The 20,011-nt window shown below is 39.1% G+C and overlaps 1 protein-coding gene across 6 annotated transcripts in view; it reads right to left on the reverse strand.

Annotated features, from left to right (window-relative positions):
- Window positions 1–19,232, reverse strand: part of PLEKHH2 (pleckstrin homology, MyTH4 and FERM domain containing H2) — a 106,587-nt gene extending 87,355 nt beyond the window's left edge. For 2 of the 6 annotated variants that reach the window (XM_058551335.1, XM_058551334.1), the window contains exons 1-2: window positions 18,500–18,926; window positions 12,776–12,905 (exon numbers count right to left, since the gene is read on the reverse strand). In XM_058551335.1, coding sequence (XP_058407318.1) covers window positions 12,776–12,905; window positions 18,500–18,528 — 159 coding nt within the window. In that variant the 5' untranslated portion in view covers window positions 18,529–18,926. Of the gene's footprint in view, window positions 1–12,775; window positions 12,906–18,172; window positions 18,477–18,499; window positions 18,927–19,156 lie in introns of those variants that run through there. The other 4 variants (XM_058551337.1, XM_058551336.1, XM_058551338.1 and 1 more) reach the window with 4 other exon arrangements.
- Window positions 19,233–20,011: the final 779 nt, after the last annotated feature.

Genomic DNA, 20,011 nt, shown 5'->3' on the forward strand with positions numbered 1-20,011 from the left:
TGAATAACTTTGTTTAAGTTAGCCAAGGTTTAGTTTAAAATAAACAAACTTGATTCAATAGATCTGGGTTCTGGTTCCTACTCTACTGTTTACCAACAGTTTGTCATTGGACTCTAAAATTTCTTTTCTTTTCTTTTCTTTTCTTTTTGGTGAGGAAGATTGGCCCTGAGCGAACATCCACCACCAATCTTCCTCTTTTTGCTTGAGGAAGACTGTCCATGAGCTAACATCTGCACCAATCTTCCTCCATGTTGTATGTGGGACAAGGCACAGCATGGCCTGATGAGCAGTGTGTAGGTCCATGCCCAGGATCTGAACCCATAAACCCCAGGCCGCCAAAGTGGAGCATGTGAACTTAGCCACTATGCCACCGGGCTGGCCCCTAAAATTCTTGTGTATGAAATAGGGATAATACAACCTGCTCTACTTACTTTACAGGAAGTTGTGAGGATAAAAATAAGAAAATAAGTAACAGTGATGTGAAAATGCTGTTGGTATTTCATTAATTAAAAATATGTGGTAGCAGTTGTTATAATTTCAATGATAAAAATAAAAGCTACAAATTTTCAAAAACAGAGGATTGTATAAATATACGAATATGTAGATACCATACAGTCATTAAAAATGTACATAGATGGGGCTAGCCTGGTGGTGCAAGCAGTTAAGTGCATGCGCTCCGCTGCAGCGGCCCGGGGTCACTGGTTCGGATCCCGGGCGCGCACCGAGGCACTGCTTGTCGAGCCATGCTGTGGCAGTATCCCATATACAGTAGAGGAAGATGGGCACGGGTGTTAGCTCAGGGCCAATCCTCCTCAGCAAAAAGAGGAGGATTGGTATCAGATATTAGCTCAGGGCTGATCTTCCTCACACACACAAAAAAAATGTACATAGATGGATGAAATAATATATTTGGGATTTGCTTCAATATAACAGGAGGGGAGAAGTGGGTCAGGATATAGTTGAAACAGGATTGGTCCCAAGTTAATAACCATTAAAGCTGGGTGATGTGTACATGGGGGTCCACTATAATATTCCGCTTACTTTTGAATGTTTGAAAACTTCTAATAAAAAGTTTTAAATATATATAAAAAGAAGTAAATGGCATATTGAAAGATACATGTAAAAGATATGTAGTATAAGTAAATAATATATGCTCATTAGGAGTCATTAGTGACTTTGTGAGATCAGCTGCAGGGTGGGGAAGCAAGGGCATAAACTGGAATGCACACGTCTGAGTGAATTAAAGTAACTAGTTAGAGTTAGATAGCTACCAAAGATGGCCACCATCAAATCCTTCCTTCCCTGTACGCACATGCTACTTCTCGCATTGAGAGGTGAGGTCCACTGCCCCTCCTCTTGACTCTGGGATGGCTTTATGACTTGCCTTGACCCACAGGATGCAATGGAAGTGACACACTGCCATTCTGGGTCTAGCCTTTAAAATATATTTATGTTTAAAATGTATCTATATTTTCCTTTTTATGAAAACACACGTATATTATGAATTAAAAGTCTGCTGCTGTTGCAAAGCCAACGCAGACCAAGGAGTTGTTGAGGCCTGAATTATTCTCCAAGGTGAAAGATCTCCTTCAGTTGTATTAATCATCCTACCCAGAAGTGATTCCATCAAACCCTATCCCAACCCATCCCCACCTCAGGCTTTCAGAGTAGGTAATTTTATGGTAATGTTGGAAAAATCACTAGTTCTCTCTCTGGGACAAGATGGGACAATTGATGTCTTTCTGGTTGCCTGACATTTTCCATTCTATGGCTTCCAATGGATTTATACAACACTTAGCATCATCTAGTATCCAACAAATCTGAATAATTACCTAAATTTCAAGAGCTTGACTGAAAGTTTAAATTGAAGGTGCTGTTTTTTGTTCTGGAAAATGCCCAGTTTCTAAAGAGTGTTTTCTAAAGACAAATCAGTGTTGGCGATCCTAACAGTACAGCAGTTCTTGTTTTTGGTGCTCAGTTCTCCATTGCTATTGGTTTCCATCCTTTCCCTCACCAAACCCCCCACCACAATGCTACCCTATATAGAGATTTTTTTTTTTAATAATTGCCAACTCTTTAATGTTTCCTTGCCACATTCAGTTTCAAGTTCTATTATTACAATATAAAGTATCCATGTTGGCCTTTCTTTTAAAAAAGAGTTAAGGATAACCACTTAAAAGAAGAGAAATTCAGTCTATAGGCACCAAAGCAACAGAAGGGGAAAGAAGCATGGAAGGGGGGAGATAAAGAAAACTTCACCAATCTGATACATAGAAACAGAATACATTTATTATGATTTCAGATATATGTATATATGTATATTTGTGTGTGTGCATGAGGAAGATCAGCCCTGAGCTAACATCCATGCCAATCCTCCTCTTTTTGCTGAGGAAGACTGGCCCTGAGCTAACACATCCGTGCCCATCTTCCTCCACTTTATGTGGGACATGGCCACAGCATGGCCTGACAAGCGGTGCGTCGGTGTGTGCCCCGAATCCGAACCTGGGCGGCCAGCAGCAGAGCGCACGCACTTAACGGCTACGCCACGGGGCCGGCTCCTCAGATATATTTAAAGAGATTATCTGACTAGTTGGATAAAGAAATAAATCTAGCTATATACTATTTAAAAGAGCATACTTGAAAAATGTCATTAAGAGATTGAGAGCAAAGGGATAGAAAAATCTACCAAGCAAATATTAACAAAAAGCAATATCAAAATCAGACAAAAGAGACTTCAACACCAAAAATTTTATTAGCAATAAAGAATGTCGATAATTATAAATGGGGCAATTTATCAGGAAGATATAACAATCTTGATCCTGAATGCATCTAAGATTTCCTCTCAAAAGAATGAACAACTCCATTTACTTCAAAAAAAATTTTTTTGTGTGTGAGGAAGATCAGCCCTGAGCTAACATCCATGCCAATCCCCCTCTTTTTTGCTGAGGAAGACTGGCCCTGAGCTAACATCCATGCCCATCTTCCTCCACTTTATGTGGGACGCCAACACAGCATGGCCTGACAAGCGGTGCATCAGTGTGTGCCCCGGATCCAAACCCTGGCCGCCAGCAGCGGAGCGCATGCACTTAACTGCTATGCCACAGGGCTGGCCCCTACTTCAAAATTTAATTTTTGTTTGTTTTTATGTTTATCAAAGCCATAAATACACAAAGTATCAACTAGTTCCATAAGATTTATTAATAAAAATGATTTACACTCTTCTATTTGTGTGTGTGAGGAATACCAGCCCTGAGTTAACATCCAATGCCAATCCTCCTCTTTTTTGCTGAAGAAGACTGGCCCTGGGCCAACATCCGTAACCGTCCTCCTCTACTTTATATGGGACGCCGCCACAGCATGGCCTGACAAGTGGTGTGTCGGTGCGCGCCCAGGATCCGAACCGGCAAACCCCAGGCATCCGCAGCGGAGCGCGTGCGCCCAACCTGTTGCGCCATGGGGCCGGCCCCAATAATTTACACTTTTAGACAATTCTCTTAATATTTATTTTCATGTTCTAAATAACATGCTTCTATTTCTGTTGACTTTTTTAGTTTAATGATTTCTCACTTCCTTCCTTTATGGAGAATGGGGATTTAGCTCTTTGATCTCGCCATCAACACAGATATACTCCCATTCTTCCAATATGTTTATATTTTACCTTTGGTTAAATGACTATTCTGGATTAGCATTATTGTGACTATGTATGCTATTCAGAGATGAACCATGTAGTAAACCATGGTTACATCTTCCTTTGCTACATAACCTTTTTCCCTAGAGTTAAATGTCTTATTCTTGGATTTACTTAGCTTTCTATGAACTTATCAACAATTCAACTCCAAATTCCCACCACTGTCTAAATCATCTCTCAAGATGTTCATTCACAGCTGAATGAACATCTTCTTCAAGTTCATCTTCTTCAAGTTCCCAGAGCCTCTGACCTATACCCATCTGGACTGGCTCTCCTCTCTGGGCACAGCTGTCTTCTTGGGGAGGCCCTTCAACTTTTTCCCACGTTGCATCTCCTGTCTCCTCTATCCTATGCCTTCCACTTTCTTGGTTATTTCCTCCTTTTAATCAAGAACATCTTTCTGGAGATTCCTCAGAAAGTTTACATGGGACCTTGCATGTCTTAAAAATCCATTCTAATCCCTGATCCTTTGTACGTGACCTGTTTTTTCTCTCCGAAAGCTTGCAGAATCTTTTCTTTAGTCTATATACCCTAAACTTTCACGATGATGTGCTTTTGGTTAAACTATTTTTATCTGTTGTGCTAGGTACTTAGTAGACCCTTTCAATCTGAAATCTTGTGTCCTTCAATTCTGGAAAACTTGCATGCATTGTTTCATGGATTTTTCTCCCCTCCAGACATTCTATCATTCAGATCTTAGACATATCAGACTGGTCCTCTAAATTTCGCATCTTTTCTGTCCTGTTTTCCGTCTCTTTAACATTTTTTTCTCCTTCCCAGGAACTTACCTTAAGTTTATATTCCAACCTTTCTATTAAATTTGCTATTTCTTCTACTATGTTTTTAATTTTTCAAGAGTTCTTTTTTATTCTCTGACTATTCCTTGTTTCCTGGATGCAATATCTTTTCTCTCTGGGAATATTAAATGATAGGGTTCTGCTTTGTTTTGTTTCCCTTTCCCTGCATAGGCAATACTGTTTTTTTCTGATCATTTGTTCTCATCTCTCATGTCAGAGGCTTTCTTCAGATGTCTGGACATTCACGAGATGCCTACTTATGTTTAAGGGTAAGGGACTGAAAAGCAGACTAGAAGCTTTAGCACGTGTACGGGGCTTGTTGACCATGCACTCTAACATTAGGTGATCTGGCTAGATTTTCTGTTGGGCAGCCCCTGATGTCAGCATTATTACCTCTTTCCCCCTGGGCTAAGATTCCTCAGAGACTTTCAATCTCTCTTGTAGGAGAAATGTTTGGCTGCAAGCATTTTAGGAGCCACATGGGAGAAGGCTAGGAGTGGGGTGACAAGCTTACCATTAAATATACATATATTTGGGGGCCGGCCTGGTGGCTTAGCGGTTAAGTACGCACGCTCCGCTACCGGCAGATCTGGGTTCGGATCCCAGGCGCACACAGACACACCGCTTGTCCAGCCATGCTGAGGGGGCGTCCCACATACAGCAACTAGAAGGATGTGCAACTATGACATACAACTATCTACTGGGACTTTGGGGAGAAAAAGGAGGAAGATTGGCAATAGATGTTAGCTCAGGGCCGGTCTTCCTCAGCAAAATGAGGAGGATTGGCATGGATATTAGTTCAGGGTTGATCTTCCTCACAAAAAAAAAAAAATATATATATATATATACACACACACATACATGTATTCACTTAATCCCGTTGTTTTTGGTGAAGCAGAGTGATTAAAACCACAGCCTAGAATAAGGATTGGAGGGTCCTAAGTTTCTCCTCCTGAGAGCTAAATGCTCTGCAGAACCCTGTAAAGACCTAGAGGGGGGTGTGAGGGGTGGGACCAAAAATAGTGGGTTATTAATAGAAAATATGTGGCCCTTAGAGTCAACTAACTCCCTGAAACTTTCTCATTTATCCCCATGTGCCAAACGTCCAGCAGCTAAGCATTTACTTCCTGTTAAAAAATTGAAACATTATTCTCTTAAAAAATTGAATGAATTGTTTGAAGGGCAGTAGTCCAACAACGGTGGCATTTATGGGCTCATGGTGGAATAGGCAGTCTCCCACCCACTCACCCTAAAGCAAAGATTGACAGTTGACCAGCACTGACTATTTATACACAATTGTTGGTCAACTTTTCAGATGTCCCATTCTTAAATACAAACAGACCACCAAAGATCATCAGACATTTGAGAAAAGCTTGCAACCTTAAAAAAAATAACGAACATAAAAATGGAAAATAATCCCAGAGGAAAGAAAAATAATTCAGGGAATAGAAGAGAACTTTAAAAAAATTCTAATTAGTGTTTAGCAACTAGAAACTTTTAAATATATTATTTCACAGCCACTTCATAAGACAGAAATTGTTATTCCCATTATAAAGATTAAGAAGTTGATGTTCAGAATGAGTATGCCTTGTATAAGCTCATGCTCCCAGCCAGCGACATGGCTGAGATTTGAGTCTTCATGTTCTGATTCCCTAGTGCTCTTTCAGTTGAACCACAGCTGTTTTGGTATTTATAAACTCGACATACAGTGTACAGTTAAACAGAACCATATGAAAATCAGTCCCAAATACATGAAAGCATTTGTCTTTATTTTTGTCCTTGGATGCTATTCGTTAAGCCTAAGGAATCTTTTATCAGTACTTAAAATCATTATTAACATTCATAATAGGAACAATTTTAAGTTGCATGTTCTCAAGGAACCTATTACAGAAGGAAACACAGGGACAGAGGTATAAGCAAGTGTCTTGACATGAGTACAGCCATGTTTGGCCGCTCCATTGACCTACAGCCACCAGCACAAAAAGAAATATAAAAGCTGCTTTCTGTGTGATGGGAACTGGCCTTTCTCTCACGGAGGGAGTTGCAAGTTGTAACATTTCAAGGCTCTTGGAGCGTCGTAGCACGGGATGGACTGGCCATCTGTGCCGGGCTGGGACGATAACCAAAGAGAACAATGCACGTACACAACTACTGGGCCGGGATGTTAGCCAGGGGGCTCAGTGCACGTATGCCACTGATAACCATTTTGTACATGGGAACACTAAATGCTTGCTCTGCAAACTCTGTAATTGCTTACTCTGAAAATTACTGATGGTATAAAAACTGCTGGAAACTGAGACCCGGTGAGAGTTCCACCTGTGGAAGGGACACCTTGCCCAGGACGTGTGATCCTTGCCCAGCCGTGTCGATTGACAGGGCTCTCCCGGCAGTGGGGCGTGGATGTTGTGAGTAACTGATTTGATGTGAAGCAATTGATTTGATATGAAGTAATTGATTTGATGTGTTCTCTTTTTGGTCAACCTGGTGTTTCTCTTTCTGGTTGATTTGTGTCATTTCTCTTCAGCCGATGTGGGTGTTTTCCCTTTCCAGTCGGGCTGATGTTTTTTCCCTCTTAATATTTGACCTATTTGGATCTGTTTGCAGACTGTCACCTTTACTATCCTCTATATAATAAAATATACCTTCAGTCCATTTGTTTGGAGTGGAAAGTGCCTTTTACGTCTCCGATTGAATCCCCGAACCTCTCATAACAGCAAGGGAGGCTAAATTTGGAATTTGAGATTCTAACAGAATTGTACCACTGGATAAGAAATAAGCTAAGTAGTCTCTCCCCAGATTTTGGGTGTATTATTTACTTTCATAACAATGGTTGAGGCAGGGGTAATGAATACCACATAACAGAAACTCAACAAATGTTTGTTGAACAAATGAATGAAAGAACAAATGAACGAATGGATGAAGGTTTCAACTCTTTCCAAAAAATTATTTAAAAGCAAGGATGAACTTTGATAAAATAAAATGACTATACTTTCACAATCTATATTACAGATGGGAAATAATGAACGCTTCACATTGCATAAATGTAAATATACATTAAGTATATCCAAAAAAGTTTAGAACACTTTAAAATCAGTTTAAACATAAGGGTAGTATGAATGGCAATACTTTAATTTTGAGTGATTGTTTTTATAATCATTCAAGCTGGAAAAGAACTTTGCAAAATACTAAAAAAAAAAAAAACCCACACCAATGCAGGAAATATTCAAGTAAGTTTTCACTTTTACAATGTAGACTATAATGTAAAGCTTGGGTCAATTCCACAACTAATCCATACTACTAAGTCACTAAAAGAAACTTGAAATGATGTGTTGCCCCACAGCAGGCTTTGGACAAAAATAAGTACTTTATGAACAGGTCACTTATACAATAACAAAATGAAGTAGCAAATTCTAAGCCTTGTGCTTTGATTTACTACAATAGAAGTGCCCTCTGTAGCCAGAGTGAACACAGCAGCCAGCGGCAGAGGGAAACCTGCCACTGATCTTGAGTCATAACCACCACACGTAATACTCAGCAGTCCCCTGGTTGTTCCATGCATTGTATACAAATACACTTGTTTAATAGATTGGCTACTTGAGGCAGAAGACTTTAGCACCTTCACACTCTCTGATGTGGGCAGCAGTTCCCCACCAAGTATTTCTCTTCCTGATTTTTCCCCATAGAACCCATGAAAGACTCTACCACCATTTATTTATTTTATTATAATAAGTAATATCCGTAGTCAGTAGCCCAAAAAATGACATTTAAATTAGCCTGCAAAGTCTCATTGTCATTATATGTATAATTTCTGTTAGGCACTGTGAAATATTAGGTGAGGCAGTGGAGGACAGAGGAGTAATTTAAATAGGGTAATTGTGATGTTGTTACTGGACTGTTAGATGACAGCAAATACTATGCTGTCCAGGGACTCCGCATTCCTATGAGAGAATCCTAGACCACCTCAGGGGAATGGTATTCACAAAAGGAAGGTTGAGTGGCAGGAAATCCCAGACAGCAGCGCTGTATCAGGTAAAGGCAGCATTAGGTTATGTGGGCCATGCTGCCTTCTTCGTATTTTTCGCCCTTTCTTTTTCATTGAAAATCTAACTCAGAGGAAATAATATTCACTTCAATTTAAAAAGAAACCTTCCCTTTTCCCTCTCTGACTCAAAAAACTAACTAGTTATACTGTAAAGTAGAAAAACTACTTAAATCTCAGCTTCCCTGAAGAGTTTATATTTGGCATACTAGAGATATTTCCAACACCATTCCTTAAATTCCTCTAAAGACCACTCCCACTTACAGCACTATTTGCCCAAGACTTCAATAAGGCCTTTTTCTTCACAAGCTTCAACATTCTAAGTTACTTCGAAATTGTGATGGGAAAAAAAAAAAAATAGGTGCAAAATAGTTTTAAAAAAAATCCCATGTATTCTCCTACTCCATCTCCAAAAATATGTAAGATATAATTGAAACCTATCTTTAATTACAAAAACACTCTGAGATCATCTCACACATTTTATCCTAAAAAAAAAGCTCTGAAAGATATCTCCCATCAATCTGTAATTACATTTGTTTAAGTCATCTCCTTGTACACTTAACCAGTGTGTCCATTCAGAAAGATACAGGAAAACAATAATGAGTTACTTCTATGTGGCAGGCACTCTCCTGGCTGCATCACAAAAAAGTGTGAAAGATCTACGGTTTAATGCCAGCTCTGCTATTTGTTAGCAGTGTGATATTGGGCCTATTACTCAAATATTCTCAGTCTTAATGTCAAAATCTTTAGATTGGGAATAATAATAGTTACCTCATAGGGTTCCTGTGGGGTTTACACTAACTAATGGTTGTAGTAAAAGCTTAGGAACCATAGTTGGCACCTAGTGTTAGCTGCCTATAGTCAACGCCAATAAAATAGAGCTAAGAACTATGAACTGCTGCAGGAAAAAAAAGTTGGACAGAATTCCTGGCAAAGAGCTGAAGAATCAAATTAGAATTCTCTCAAGAATCTTCAGCCTTAGGCCTGCATCCACTTCAGGGGATGCTATGGAGAACTATTAGGGAGAAGCCTTGGGGCAAACTTGTTCTAACACAAAAACAAAGGTTATGGATGGGACCAAACTGGCCTCTGGAATGAAATATTTGACTCAAGTTGGCACGCAGAAGCAATGCAATAAGGTTTGCTTTGAAAAATATGTAATATTATGTAATTGTTATTACTACATACATACACACATCCTAACACACAACCTGCCCCCAAGCAGAGATGGATTTATATGTTGCATGGCTGAAAAGGAGAAGACAAAATAGATGGGTGGGTAAGTATATCAGAGAAAGGAAGGAATGTGGTAATAAAACTACACTAGAGAGGGGCCGGCCCGGTGGCGCAAGCGGTTAAGTGCGCGCGCTCCGCTGCGGCGGCCGGGGTTCGCTGGTTCGGATCCCGGGCGCGCACCGACGCACTGCTTGGTAAGCCATGCTGTGGCGGCGTCCCATATAAAGTGGAGGAAGATGGGCACAGATGTTAGCCCAGGGCCGTCTTCCTCAGCAAAAAAAGAGGAGGATTGGCGGATGATTGGCGGATGTTAGCACAGGGCTGATCTCCTCACTAAAAAAAAAAAAAAAAAAACTACACTAGAGAGACCATATAGGGTGATGACTAAGCATCAGGCTCTAAAAGCAGAACGCCTTGTTTCAAATCTTGGCTCCATCACTTACTTTTCAGCACGAACTCAGGCAAGTTAAATAACTTTTATGTGCCTAAGTTTCCTCCTGTGTAAATAAGGATAATATTAGTACCTACCTCATAGGGTTGTTATAAGGATTAAAAAGTTAATATATATAAAGCACTTAGAATACTGCCTGGTACACAGTAAGCATCAGTTTCCTAATCTGTAAAAATGGGAACAATAGAATTTATTATTTCACAGGTTGTTATAAGAATTAAATAAATCATATATGTGAGGTGCTTAGCACAAAATAAATCAATAAATATTTGGTATTTTTATTAAAACACATGTGGGTACCAAATATAATTTTTAATCCAGAGAAAAACATTTCATAATGGAATATAACAGAAAATATTGTGAAAAGCATTATTCCCATTTTGGCGTTGAATATATTTACTGGAAAACCATGAGTAACTTGGCATACTTATCCACTTTCCACTGTATAAAACACATTTGAATAATTCCATCTCTTAGATCTGTCAAAGGATTTAAGTCCACAGATACAAAATACAGAAGACCAAAAAATGAAAAAACAAAGAAGAAAAAGAAACAACTAAAATAGTAATTTTGAAATAATATTTCTCTCAATATTTATTCACTGACAAAGAAAAAAGAAAATCTAATAAATTGATAATCAAAAATCTATTTAAAATTTTACTTACAGAGAAAATAACACTGAAAAATTTTTTTAAATGGGCAGTCATAAATTTGTTGCAACATGCCTTTAAAGAACAAAACAAATGTTGCCCCAAAAAAATTAGAATTTAAAGGTCAATTAATTGGAACCCAAAAAAGCATAACTTCCGTTTAATCCAAAAAGAAACCAGAAGAGTACAGAAGTCAAGGAAACCAAGAAAAGTTTGAGAAGGAGGCTGTGGTCAACAATGTGCCAACTGCTGAATGGCTAAGGCAACACCTGGGAAACGTCCATGAGGTTTAGCAACAAGGATATAATTGGTGATCTTGACAAAATCATTGTATGTGGTGGTTGGGACTGTGGAAAATATCAGATAAATAACAGTACAAGCTGGGAAAAGATTTTTATAGAGAGAAGAGAAAAAGACAAAGCATGAGTGACTAACTTTGAGTTAGGATATGCTTCCCAACTTGGAAATATGCAAACTGGGATTTTTTTTTCAGGATGTAATTTTTATTCTAATATTGATAAATAAAGCAATTTGATCTTGGGGATTTATTCCACAAAGCCTATTACTGGGTTACCTTGTGACCCAAAGTGAATAGGATAACTTTATTCTTTCCACCTGAAACATGTTAAAGCACAAAAATTTAAGACGATATATAAGAAAGTTTAAACTGAATGATGTTTTACTGGATTTTATTAGAATACTTCTGTGCTAAGAGATTCTCGGCTAGCAATGGAAGGAAGATTTAAGATTTTTTTGGAGATGTGATACATGTACCAGTCTCCATCCCAAAAGGATTATGCAGACTGGATAATCACCTATAAGTTCTTCTGATGGGTTTTGAATGGTCAATGATATCATTTATCCATCTATCTAGACAGCACTGTCCAATAGAAATATAACGTGAGTCACGTGTAATTTTAAATTTTCTAGTACCCATATTAAAAAAGTAAAAAGAAATAGGTAAAATTTATTTTAATATTTTCTGTTTAATCCAATATCCAAAGTATTATCATTTCAACATGTAATCGATGTAAACATTATTGCTGAGATATTTTATATTCTTTTTTCATATTAAATCTTTGAAATCCGGGGTGTAGTTTACATTTGCAACACATCTCAATTTGAACTGGCCTCATTTTCAAGTGGCCACTTGTGGCTAGTGGCTGCCATATTGGACAGTGCAGGTCTAGAATCCAAGTTCCCTGGAAATAGAAACATGGGTTGTCTTGTTCACAGATGTAACTGTAGCATTAAGAACAGTGTCTGGCACAAAATCAGCCCTCAATGAATATTTGTTAAATTTAGGAACAAATGAATGAATTAATCTATCAGCTTTGCACACATATACGCAAAAAAAATTTCCATGACATAAATGAAATTTTAATTACATGATTAGAACTATTAAGAGAAGCATATAATTATATTAAACTCAATTCTAGTCCAGACGATAGTTTAGTGATTAGCTACTCAACACAAATTCCTAAACAGGTGCATACTTTCAAATGCAATACAAACACGTTTTACAATCAATAGGGAACGTTCTTCTACAATCACTTTAAACATGATTTTCCTAAACATTTAGTAGATCAAAATGCTGTCACACTCCTCTAGTAAAATCAAATAAATTATAGCTTTTCTCTCTGGAATGAATGAACTCCACATTCATCAAATACACAGAATTCTTATATATTCCACTAGTGTTTGCAAAGAACTGGTTTTTGTCTTAATGTCCAATCTACTGTAAAACCAGCAAAAGAATATGCCAAATATAGCCTCAAAGCCCTGACAAAAAGTTAAATTATACTCACTTTTTAAAATATGCTTACCCCCTAAAATACAGGGATTATTTAATATAAATGAAATAGGCCCCAAATAGCTGATGTTTAATGACATAGGTTAGGGAGAAAAGCTTACCTTCTCTGCCAAGAGCTCTCTTATCTTGCTTGCTTGAACTCTGAATTTCATGAGCTGGGACTCCAGGGCTACGCATCGTTCTTTCCAATCTACTGGTCCTTCTGTCTCAGAAAGCTCTGCCATATTTATTCTAGAAAAGAAGGCATTCAAACGGCATAATACCAATTAGCTTTCAGGATAATTCATTAAATTATCCAATGTACACATTCTAGTGACCATCTAACAATATCCAGTTACAAGTTTTGAATTCTAAGATAAATTCCAGAACTGGTGATAGCTCATGGAAAGAACTTAGTGGAAGACAGGAGACCAGGGTTGGAGGCCTTTCTATGTATCTTAAACTTTCTGTGTCTCAGTTTACCCAATCTAGAAAAAGGGGGATCATTCTTCCTCATGAGTATGTTGTGAGGAACAAATTAAATATTGTTGTTTTTAACAGCACCTTGGACAGTATATTAGCACCACACAAACACAGAGTACTGTTATTATTTTAGCTCTGCCCAACAGACAAGATTTTTAAAATCTATCAGCCCAGAATTTTACCACACTTGTAAATTTACAGAATTATTACAGTTTGATTCAATCAGTAGCATGATTGAATAACCTAAATACGCTTCGTGCCAGTGCTACAATTATGGCTTAGTTTGTAATCATTACTTACCATCAACCTAAATTTGTCCAGGTCCAGGCTGCCTTTCAAGCCAAAAATCGTTTGGCATATTTAACTGGGCAAAGTATTATGACCCTGGACAGGTCTGCATAATTTTTATTTGGTGCAAGAAAAGAAAACATATAAATATGAAATTTGGAATCGGCTACATTAAGTAAATCTGGAATCAGTGTTTTCCATGATATTAACTTTTCTTTTGGAGGAGATTAATCCCACGGAGGAGCCTTGTAAGGGTGAAGCCAGGAGACAGGGAAACTGAGTTTGAAATTCTAAAGCAAAAAAAACTATTACTTGATTTTGGAAGCACAATTATTTCCAGCTCTGGGATTCATAAAAGTAGTTTTAAATGTTTGCTAATGTTTTATCAGGTCATTTTAATAAATGTCTTGATAATGTATTTCTGAATTGCCCTTGCTATGAACTAACAAAATGTGCATTAGGAATGGATCTCCGGCAGGAGCCAAGCCCTAGTGGTGGGATGTACGTGACAGCACAACTCTTAGAACCCCAGGATAGCACTGCATTTGAACTGTACTATTCTGTTCTTTTGTTTTACAAAAATACATCTCCCTCACATATCAACCAAGTTTATTTTCCCAATATTTGTTGTAATATAACCCTTTCCTAAACCTATACCAGTTTTTAAAACCCACAGAAGATTATTTTCCTAGCATAAATATTGTTTTGTGCCTAAATCAGTTTTCACATTAATACTGACATTATCACCCAATAATTTAGAAATAAATATAAGCAGAGTTGTTCTACAAAGGCTATAACTTTATTAAATTGTTTTATTAAGCACCTCAACCATCTCAAACCATCCAGATGCTCCTAAATTCCAGCCATAATTTAAGGGAAACATAATTGCAGAGCTGGAAATTGTTCATTTCGTCATTTTTATAGAAGCCTCACCTCATTGTTTTCTGAGTTTTTTCTAAGGATATCAGCCTTGTTAATGACTTTTTTCATTACCCACATTAGCATTTACTATCAAAGATTCACATTAGCATTTACCATCAACGATTAAGGAGTAAATAACACAGTTTGTCAGTCACAAACTTTTTCGCAACTCCCCTGCTACTTCATTTCTCTCCTCATTAGCCTTAGAGTGGACAAGGAAAGAAAAAGTATGGATGAAATATTTTTTAAAAAAGGCAATCCTTGGGGCCAGCCCGGTGGCGCAAGCGGTTGGGTGCGCACGTTCCGCTGCGGCGGCCCGGGGTTCGCCGGTTCGGATCCCGGGTGCGCACCGACGCACCGCTTGTTAAGCCATGCTGTGGCGGCGTCCCATATAAAGTAGAGGAAGATGGGCATGGATGTTAGCCCAGGGCCAGTCTTCCTCAGCAAAAAGAGGAGGATTGGCATTGGATGTTAGCTCAGGACTGGTCCTCCTCACAAAAAAAAAAAAAAAAAAAAAAGGCAATCCTGAAACAGGCGTCCTTAAGTCTTGAACCATTCATATCATTGTACAGAAATGTAGGGACACTCTTCTATTTTAAGCAAGAAGAAAAGTCTATTTCATGTTGGTTAATTTTTGCTCTACATTTAAAATAAGTTCTTTATGTTCTACTGTAAAATTTCTAGTTTTAAAAATAACATAAAGAGTATATATTTTTCAACAAATGACAATCAATCAATGTAACATACTAAATGAACAGAGTAAAAGACTTTTGTCTACATGATCATTTCAATAGACACAGAAAAAACTTTTGACAAAATCCAATACCCTTTCATGATAAAAACAATCAACAACCTAGCAATAAAAGGGAACTTCCTTAACCTGATAAAGAGCATCTACAAAAAGCCCATAGCTAACATCATACTTAATGGTAAATGACTGCTCTGCCTAAGATCAGAAACAAGACAAAGATGTCCACTCTCGCCACTTCAACACTGTACTGGAGGTTCCAGCCAGGGCAAGAAAATAAAATAGAAAACATCCAGATTGGAAAGGAAGAAGTAAAATTATCTCTACTTTCAGATGTCAGGAACTTGTACATAGAGAAGTCTCAGGAATCCACAAAAAGAATATTAGAACTATTTGAGTTCAGCAAGGTTTCAGGAAACCAGATCAATATACAAAAATCAATTGTTTTTCTACATGTTAGCAAGGAAAAATCTGAAAATGAAATAAAGAATATATTCAATTTACAATAGCATCAAAAAGGATTAAATACTTAGGAATAAATTTAACAAAAGAAGTACAAGATTTATATTCTGAAAACTACGAAACATCCTTGAAAGAAATTAAAGAAGACCTAAATAAATGGAAGACAGCCCACGTTCATGGATTGGAAGACTTAATATTGTGAAGATGGCAATACTTGCAAATGGATATACACATTCAATGCAATTCCTATCAAAATTCCAACTGCATTTTTTGCAGAAATTGACAAGCTGATCTTAAAATTCACATGGAAATTCAAGGGACCCAGAAGAGCCAAAACAATCTTAAAATATTGTAGGACTCACATGTCCCAGTTCAAAAATTACTACAAAGTACAGTAATCAAGACTGTGTATTACTGGCATAAAGATAGACATATATATCAATGGGATAAAATTAAGTCTACAAAATAAAACCTCCCGTTTACAGTCAATTGATTTTTGACAAGGGTGCCAAGACCATTCAATGGGGAAAGAACAGTCTTTTCAACAAATGATGCTAGAAAACTGGATACCCACAAGCAAAAGAATGAATCTGGACCCCCACCTAATACCATATACAAAAATTAACTCAAAATGGATCAAAGACCTAAACGTAAAGGGCTAAGTTCTAAAATTTTTAGAAGAAAACATATGCATAAGTCTTTGTGACCTTGGATAGGCAACAGTTTCTTAGCTATGACACCTAACGCATAAGCAATCAAAGAAAAAAATAGATAAATTGGACTTACTGAAAATTAAAAACTTTTGTGCTTCAAAGGACACCATCAAGAAAGTGAAAAGATAATCCACAGAATGGGAAAAAATATTTGCAAGTCATATATCTGATAAAGGACTTGTATTGAGAATATCTAAAGGACTCTTACAACTCAACAATAAAAAAAAAATTAAAAAATAGGCAAAGGATCTAAATAGACAGTTCTCTAAAGAAGAGATACAAATGGCCAATAAGCACATGAGAAGATGCTCAATATCATTAGCTACAAGGGAAAATGCAAATCAAAATCACAATGACATACCACTGTACACCAAATAGGATGGTTATAATAAAAAAGACATATACGTAATAACAAGTATTGGTGAGGATGAAGGAAAATAGGAACTCTCATACATTGCTGTTGGGAATGTAAAAATGGTACAGCTACTTTGGAAAACACTTTAACAGTTCCTCAAAAGTTTTAACATAAAGTTACCATATGCCCCAGCAACTCCAATGCTAAGTATATGCCCAAGAGAACTGAACACATACATCCACACCAAAATTTGTACACAAATGTTCATAGCAGCATTCTTCAAATAGCCACAAGGTGGAAACAACCCAAGTGTCCATCACCAGATGAATGAGTAAACAAAATGTGGTATATCCATATAATGGAATATTATTTAGCCACATAAAAAGGAATCAAGTAGTAATACATGTTACAACTAGATGAACCCTGAAAACATTACCCTAGGTGTCAAGTGAAGGAAGCCAGACACAAAAGGCCACATATTGTATGACCCCATTTATATGAAATAGGCAAATCCAAAGAGACAGAAAGTAGGTTAGTGGTTGCCAAGGGCTGTGAACAGAGGGCAACGGTGATTGATTACCAACGGGTTTGGCGTTTCTTTTTGGAGTGATGAAAATATTCTAGAACTAGATGGTGCTGATGGTTGCACAACCCCATGAATATACTAAAAAACACTGAACTGTACACTTTAAAAGTGTAAAATATATGGTTTGTGAATTATTCTTCAATTTAAAAAAGAGCATATATTTACAAGTGAGTAAAGAAAAAGTAACAGTTTAAATACATGTATATTAGGTCAACATTTACAGTTTAATGATCCATTGTTTGTGGTTATCCCTGCCAAGAATCCCACCATTAATTCAAATAATTTAGAGGTAACTATTAACCTCAAATATGACAAGTATCATACATGTATCTTACCAAGAGTACTTCGTTATGAAAATGACACAATAAATAAATTCTAAGTTAAACATACCTATTCATTTTAGTTATGATAATTATATATTTTACAGTGAAATAGCAAAACCTTAAGAATATTATTAAATTGGCATTTAATGTCTGCATTTCCTATTAATAGGGTCATAATAAAAAAAATTCAGAACTACAGACTGGTTGGCTAATGGTTCAACCTGAGGTCTAGACACCTGATTTCCTCATTTCATTCTGTAATTCCAGTTAGTATAAAGTAACTTTTGTGTTAATGCACCATCTTGAGTAAAGATTCTAATTTTAAACAATATCCACCATCCTTTTCCATTACCACTGATTTTACAGAACCTAGCTGTACAGCTTTGGGAGCTATAATCACTTGCTAAATAAATATCATTTCTAGATTTTGAATTTGAAAATAATTCACTGCAGCCGACAGGAAAAAGTCTTGGTTTTCCAAATACCCCCAATGACTTTTGGAAACATTTACTGACACAAATAAACTGTTTACAATGGTAGAGTAAATGCTCTTTTCTCTGAATCTCTGACTTCCTGTTTCTCTTCCAAATCCCAAAAGGGAAAGAAAAAGAAAAGAAAGAATTCATCTACTTAGGCTTACCCCGATGAAGCTCAGCGTAGCCACTCATATTTTTTAATTCTCTCCTCTTAAGGGAGAGCTGAACTTGGCCCGGTAACTAATTTTTTTTCTAAAGCAGAAAAGATGTCTTTATTGACCAGACTGAGGCATGCCTTGTTAAGGAACCTCGACCACCCCCCAGCCCCACTTGAGCAGAGTCTGCCCTTCTTCGGTGGCACTGCCCAGAACAGCCGTGCTCCTCACTCCAAGCTCCTTGGAGACCCACACCGCTGTGTGGTCGAGGCTTGCGACTGGCATTTCCACAAAGAAAGCAGTGACCTGCAGGTAGCACAGCACTAGAGCTCTTACAGCGTAAATGGCTCAACTTCTCTTTCCATGGCATTTCGCACATCAAAATCTATGGCTCAAATGTTCCGTCTTTTTAAAAGTGGTCCATTAACTTCAGGGTCAGAGCAGTTTCACGGTAGGTCACCTAAAGGCACTTTGACATTCTGGCAACTCGAGGCGTAGAAAATGGTTCTTTCAAGTTTTGAGAAGTTTCGCCCCCGACATCACAGTGGGGCTCTCCAGAAGCCGAGGCCGAGCCGCAGCATCCCTAACTGCATGGGCCAGACGGCGCGGGGACGCGGGACTCCCGGGTGCACCCGCCAGGACCGCGCGCGCCGCGCCACAGACCCGGGCCCCGCGTTTTCAATCAAAATGTCACGGGAGACCAGGGGGCGAGGAGCCGCTGGCCACCGCCCCCAGCCGAGAGCCCAGTCCCGAGGGCACTGAGGAGGTGACGTCGAGTCCCGGGGCTGCAGCCGAAGGCGCGGAGGCGAGTCCTGCTCTATCCCACTCCAGCCCGCTCCATCCCCCGGGTCCCCGCCCTCCGGCTCCGCCAGCCGCCCCCATCCCCGGCCCGGCGAGCCCCTTGGGACCACCGGCTCTCGAGGGGGCGGGGATCCCCGGGCAGCGAACGAGCTGGGGTAGCCCCACGGCTCCGGGCCTTTCCCATCTGCCTACCTCTGCTGTAAGACCCCAGCGGCAGCGCCCAATATCCCGGCCGAGCCTGGCGCGGGGCTCCCCGGGCTCTCAGCCCGCTCCCGCCTCACACCGAGCCCGGAGCGGGCGGGGGCAGGACACCGCCTCCTCCCCGACTGGCGGCAGGGGTAGCCAATCATCGGCCGCATCCGACAGCCTGACGTCACTTGGAGGTGTGGCTATGACTTTGACTCCTCCCAGCCCCTAACTCCGGAGGGAGTTCTGTCCGGGAGCGTCCACTCCTGGCCTTCGTCACACCTAGAGCTTAGAGCCTCTTGTAGGAGTCACCTCCTTTCCATTCCCTCTGCCTCAACTCGGCACCCTCCTGTTTGGTCTCCCAGCCTGAATTCTCTCCTCTTGCCAATCCACCCTTCACCCTCTTGCCGGCTTAACTGTCCGTAAGCGCAGTTTTGATGTACACCGCGCCAAAGACCTTCATTGGCTTCCTTTTGCTTATTATCAAGAATAGATTCTTAGTACAGTATTTGAGGCCTCCATCCTACTTTTTCAGGTTTATTTTTCACAGCTGCCCTTCACACATCTGAGACTGTTGCTGTGCACTTCCCCACCCCAGGGAAGTCCATTTGGAACGTTTACCTGCTATTTCCTACGTCCACCGTTAAAAGTTCTAACTATCCTCTAAGACACAGGTCAAATAATCTCCACGTAACCATGCTTGTCGCCCCACCAGCAGTAACGTCTTCTCTTGTTTCTGCTCCCTGAGCATTTAGGTTTCTACTCCTCTGGGCACTTAGCTCCTTCTGCCTTACGTACCGCTCTTTCTCTCTCCGTTAGACTGTGAGCTCTTTGAAACCACGGATTTATTTTCTCTCCTTT

This window comes from Diceros bicornis, chromosome 12 (genome assembly GCF_020826845.1).
Source record: "Diceros bicornis minor isolate mBicDic1 chromosome 12, mDicBic1.mat.cur, whole genome shotgun sequence".
Lineage (NCBI taxonomy): Eukaryota > Metazoa > Chordata > Mammalia > Perissodactyla > Rhinocerotidae > Diceros > Diceros bicornis.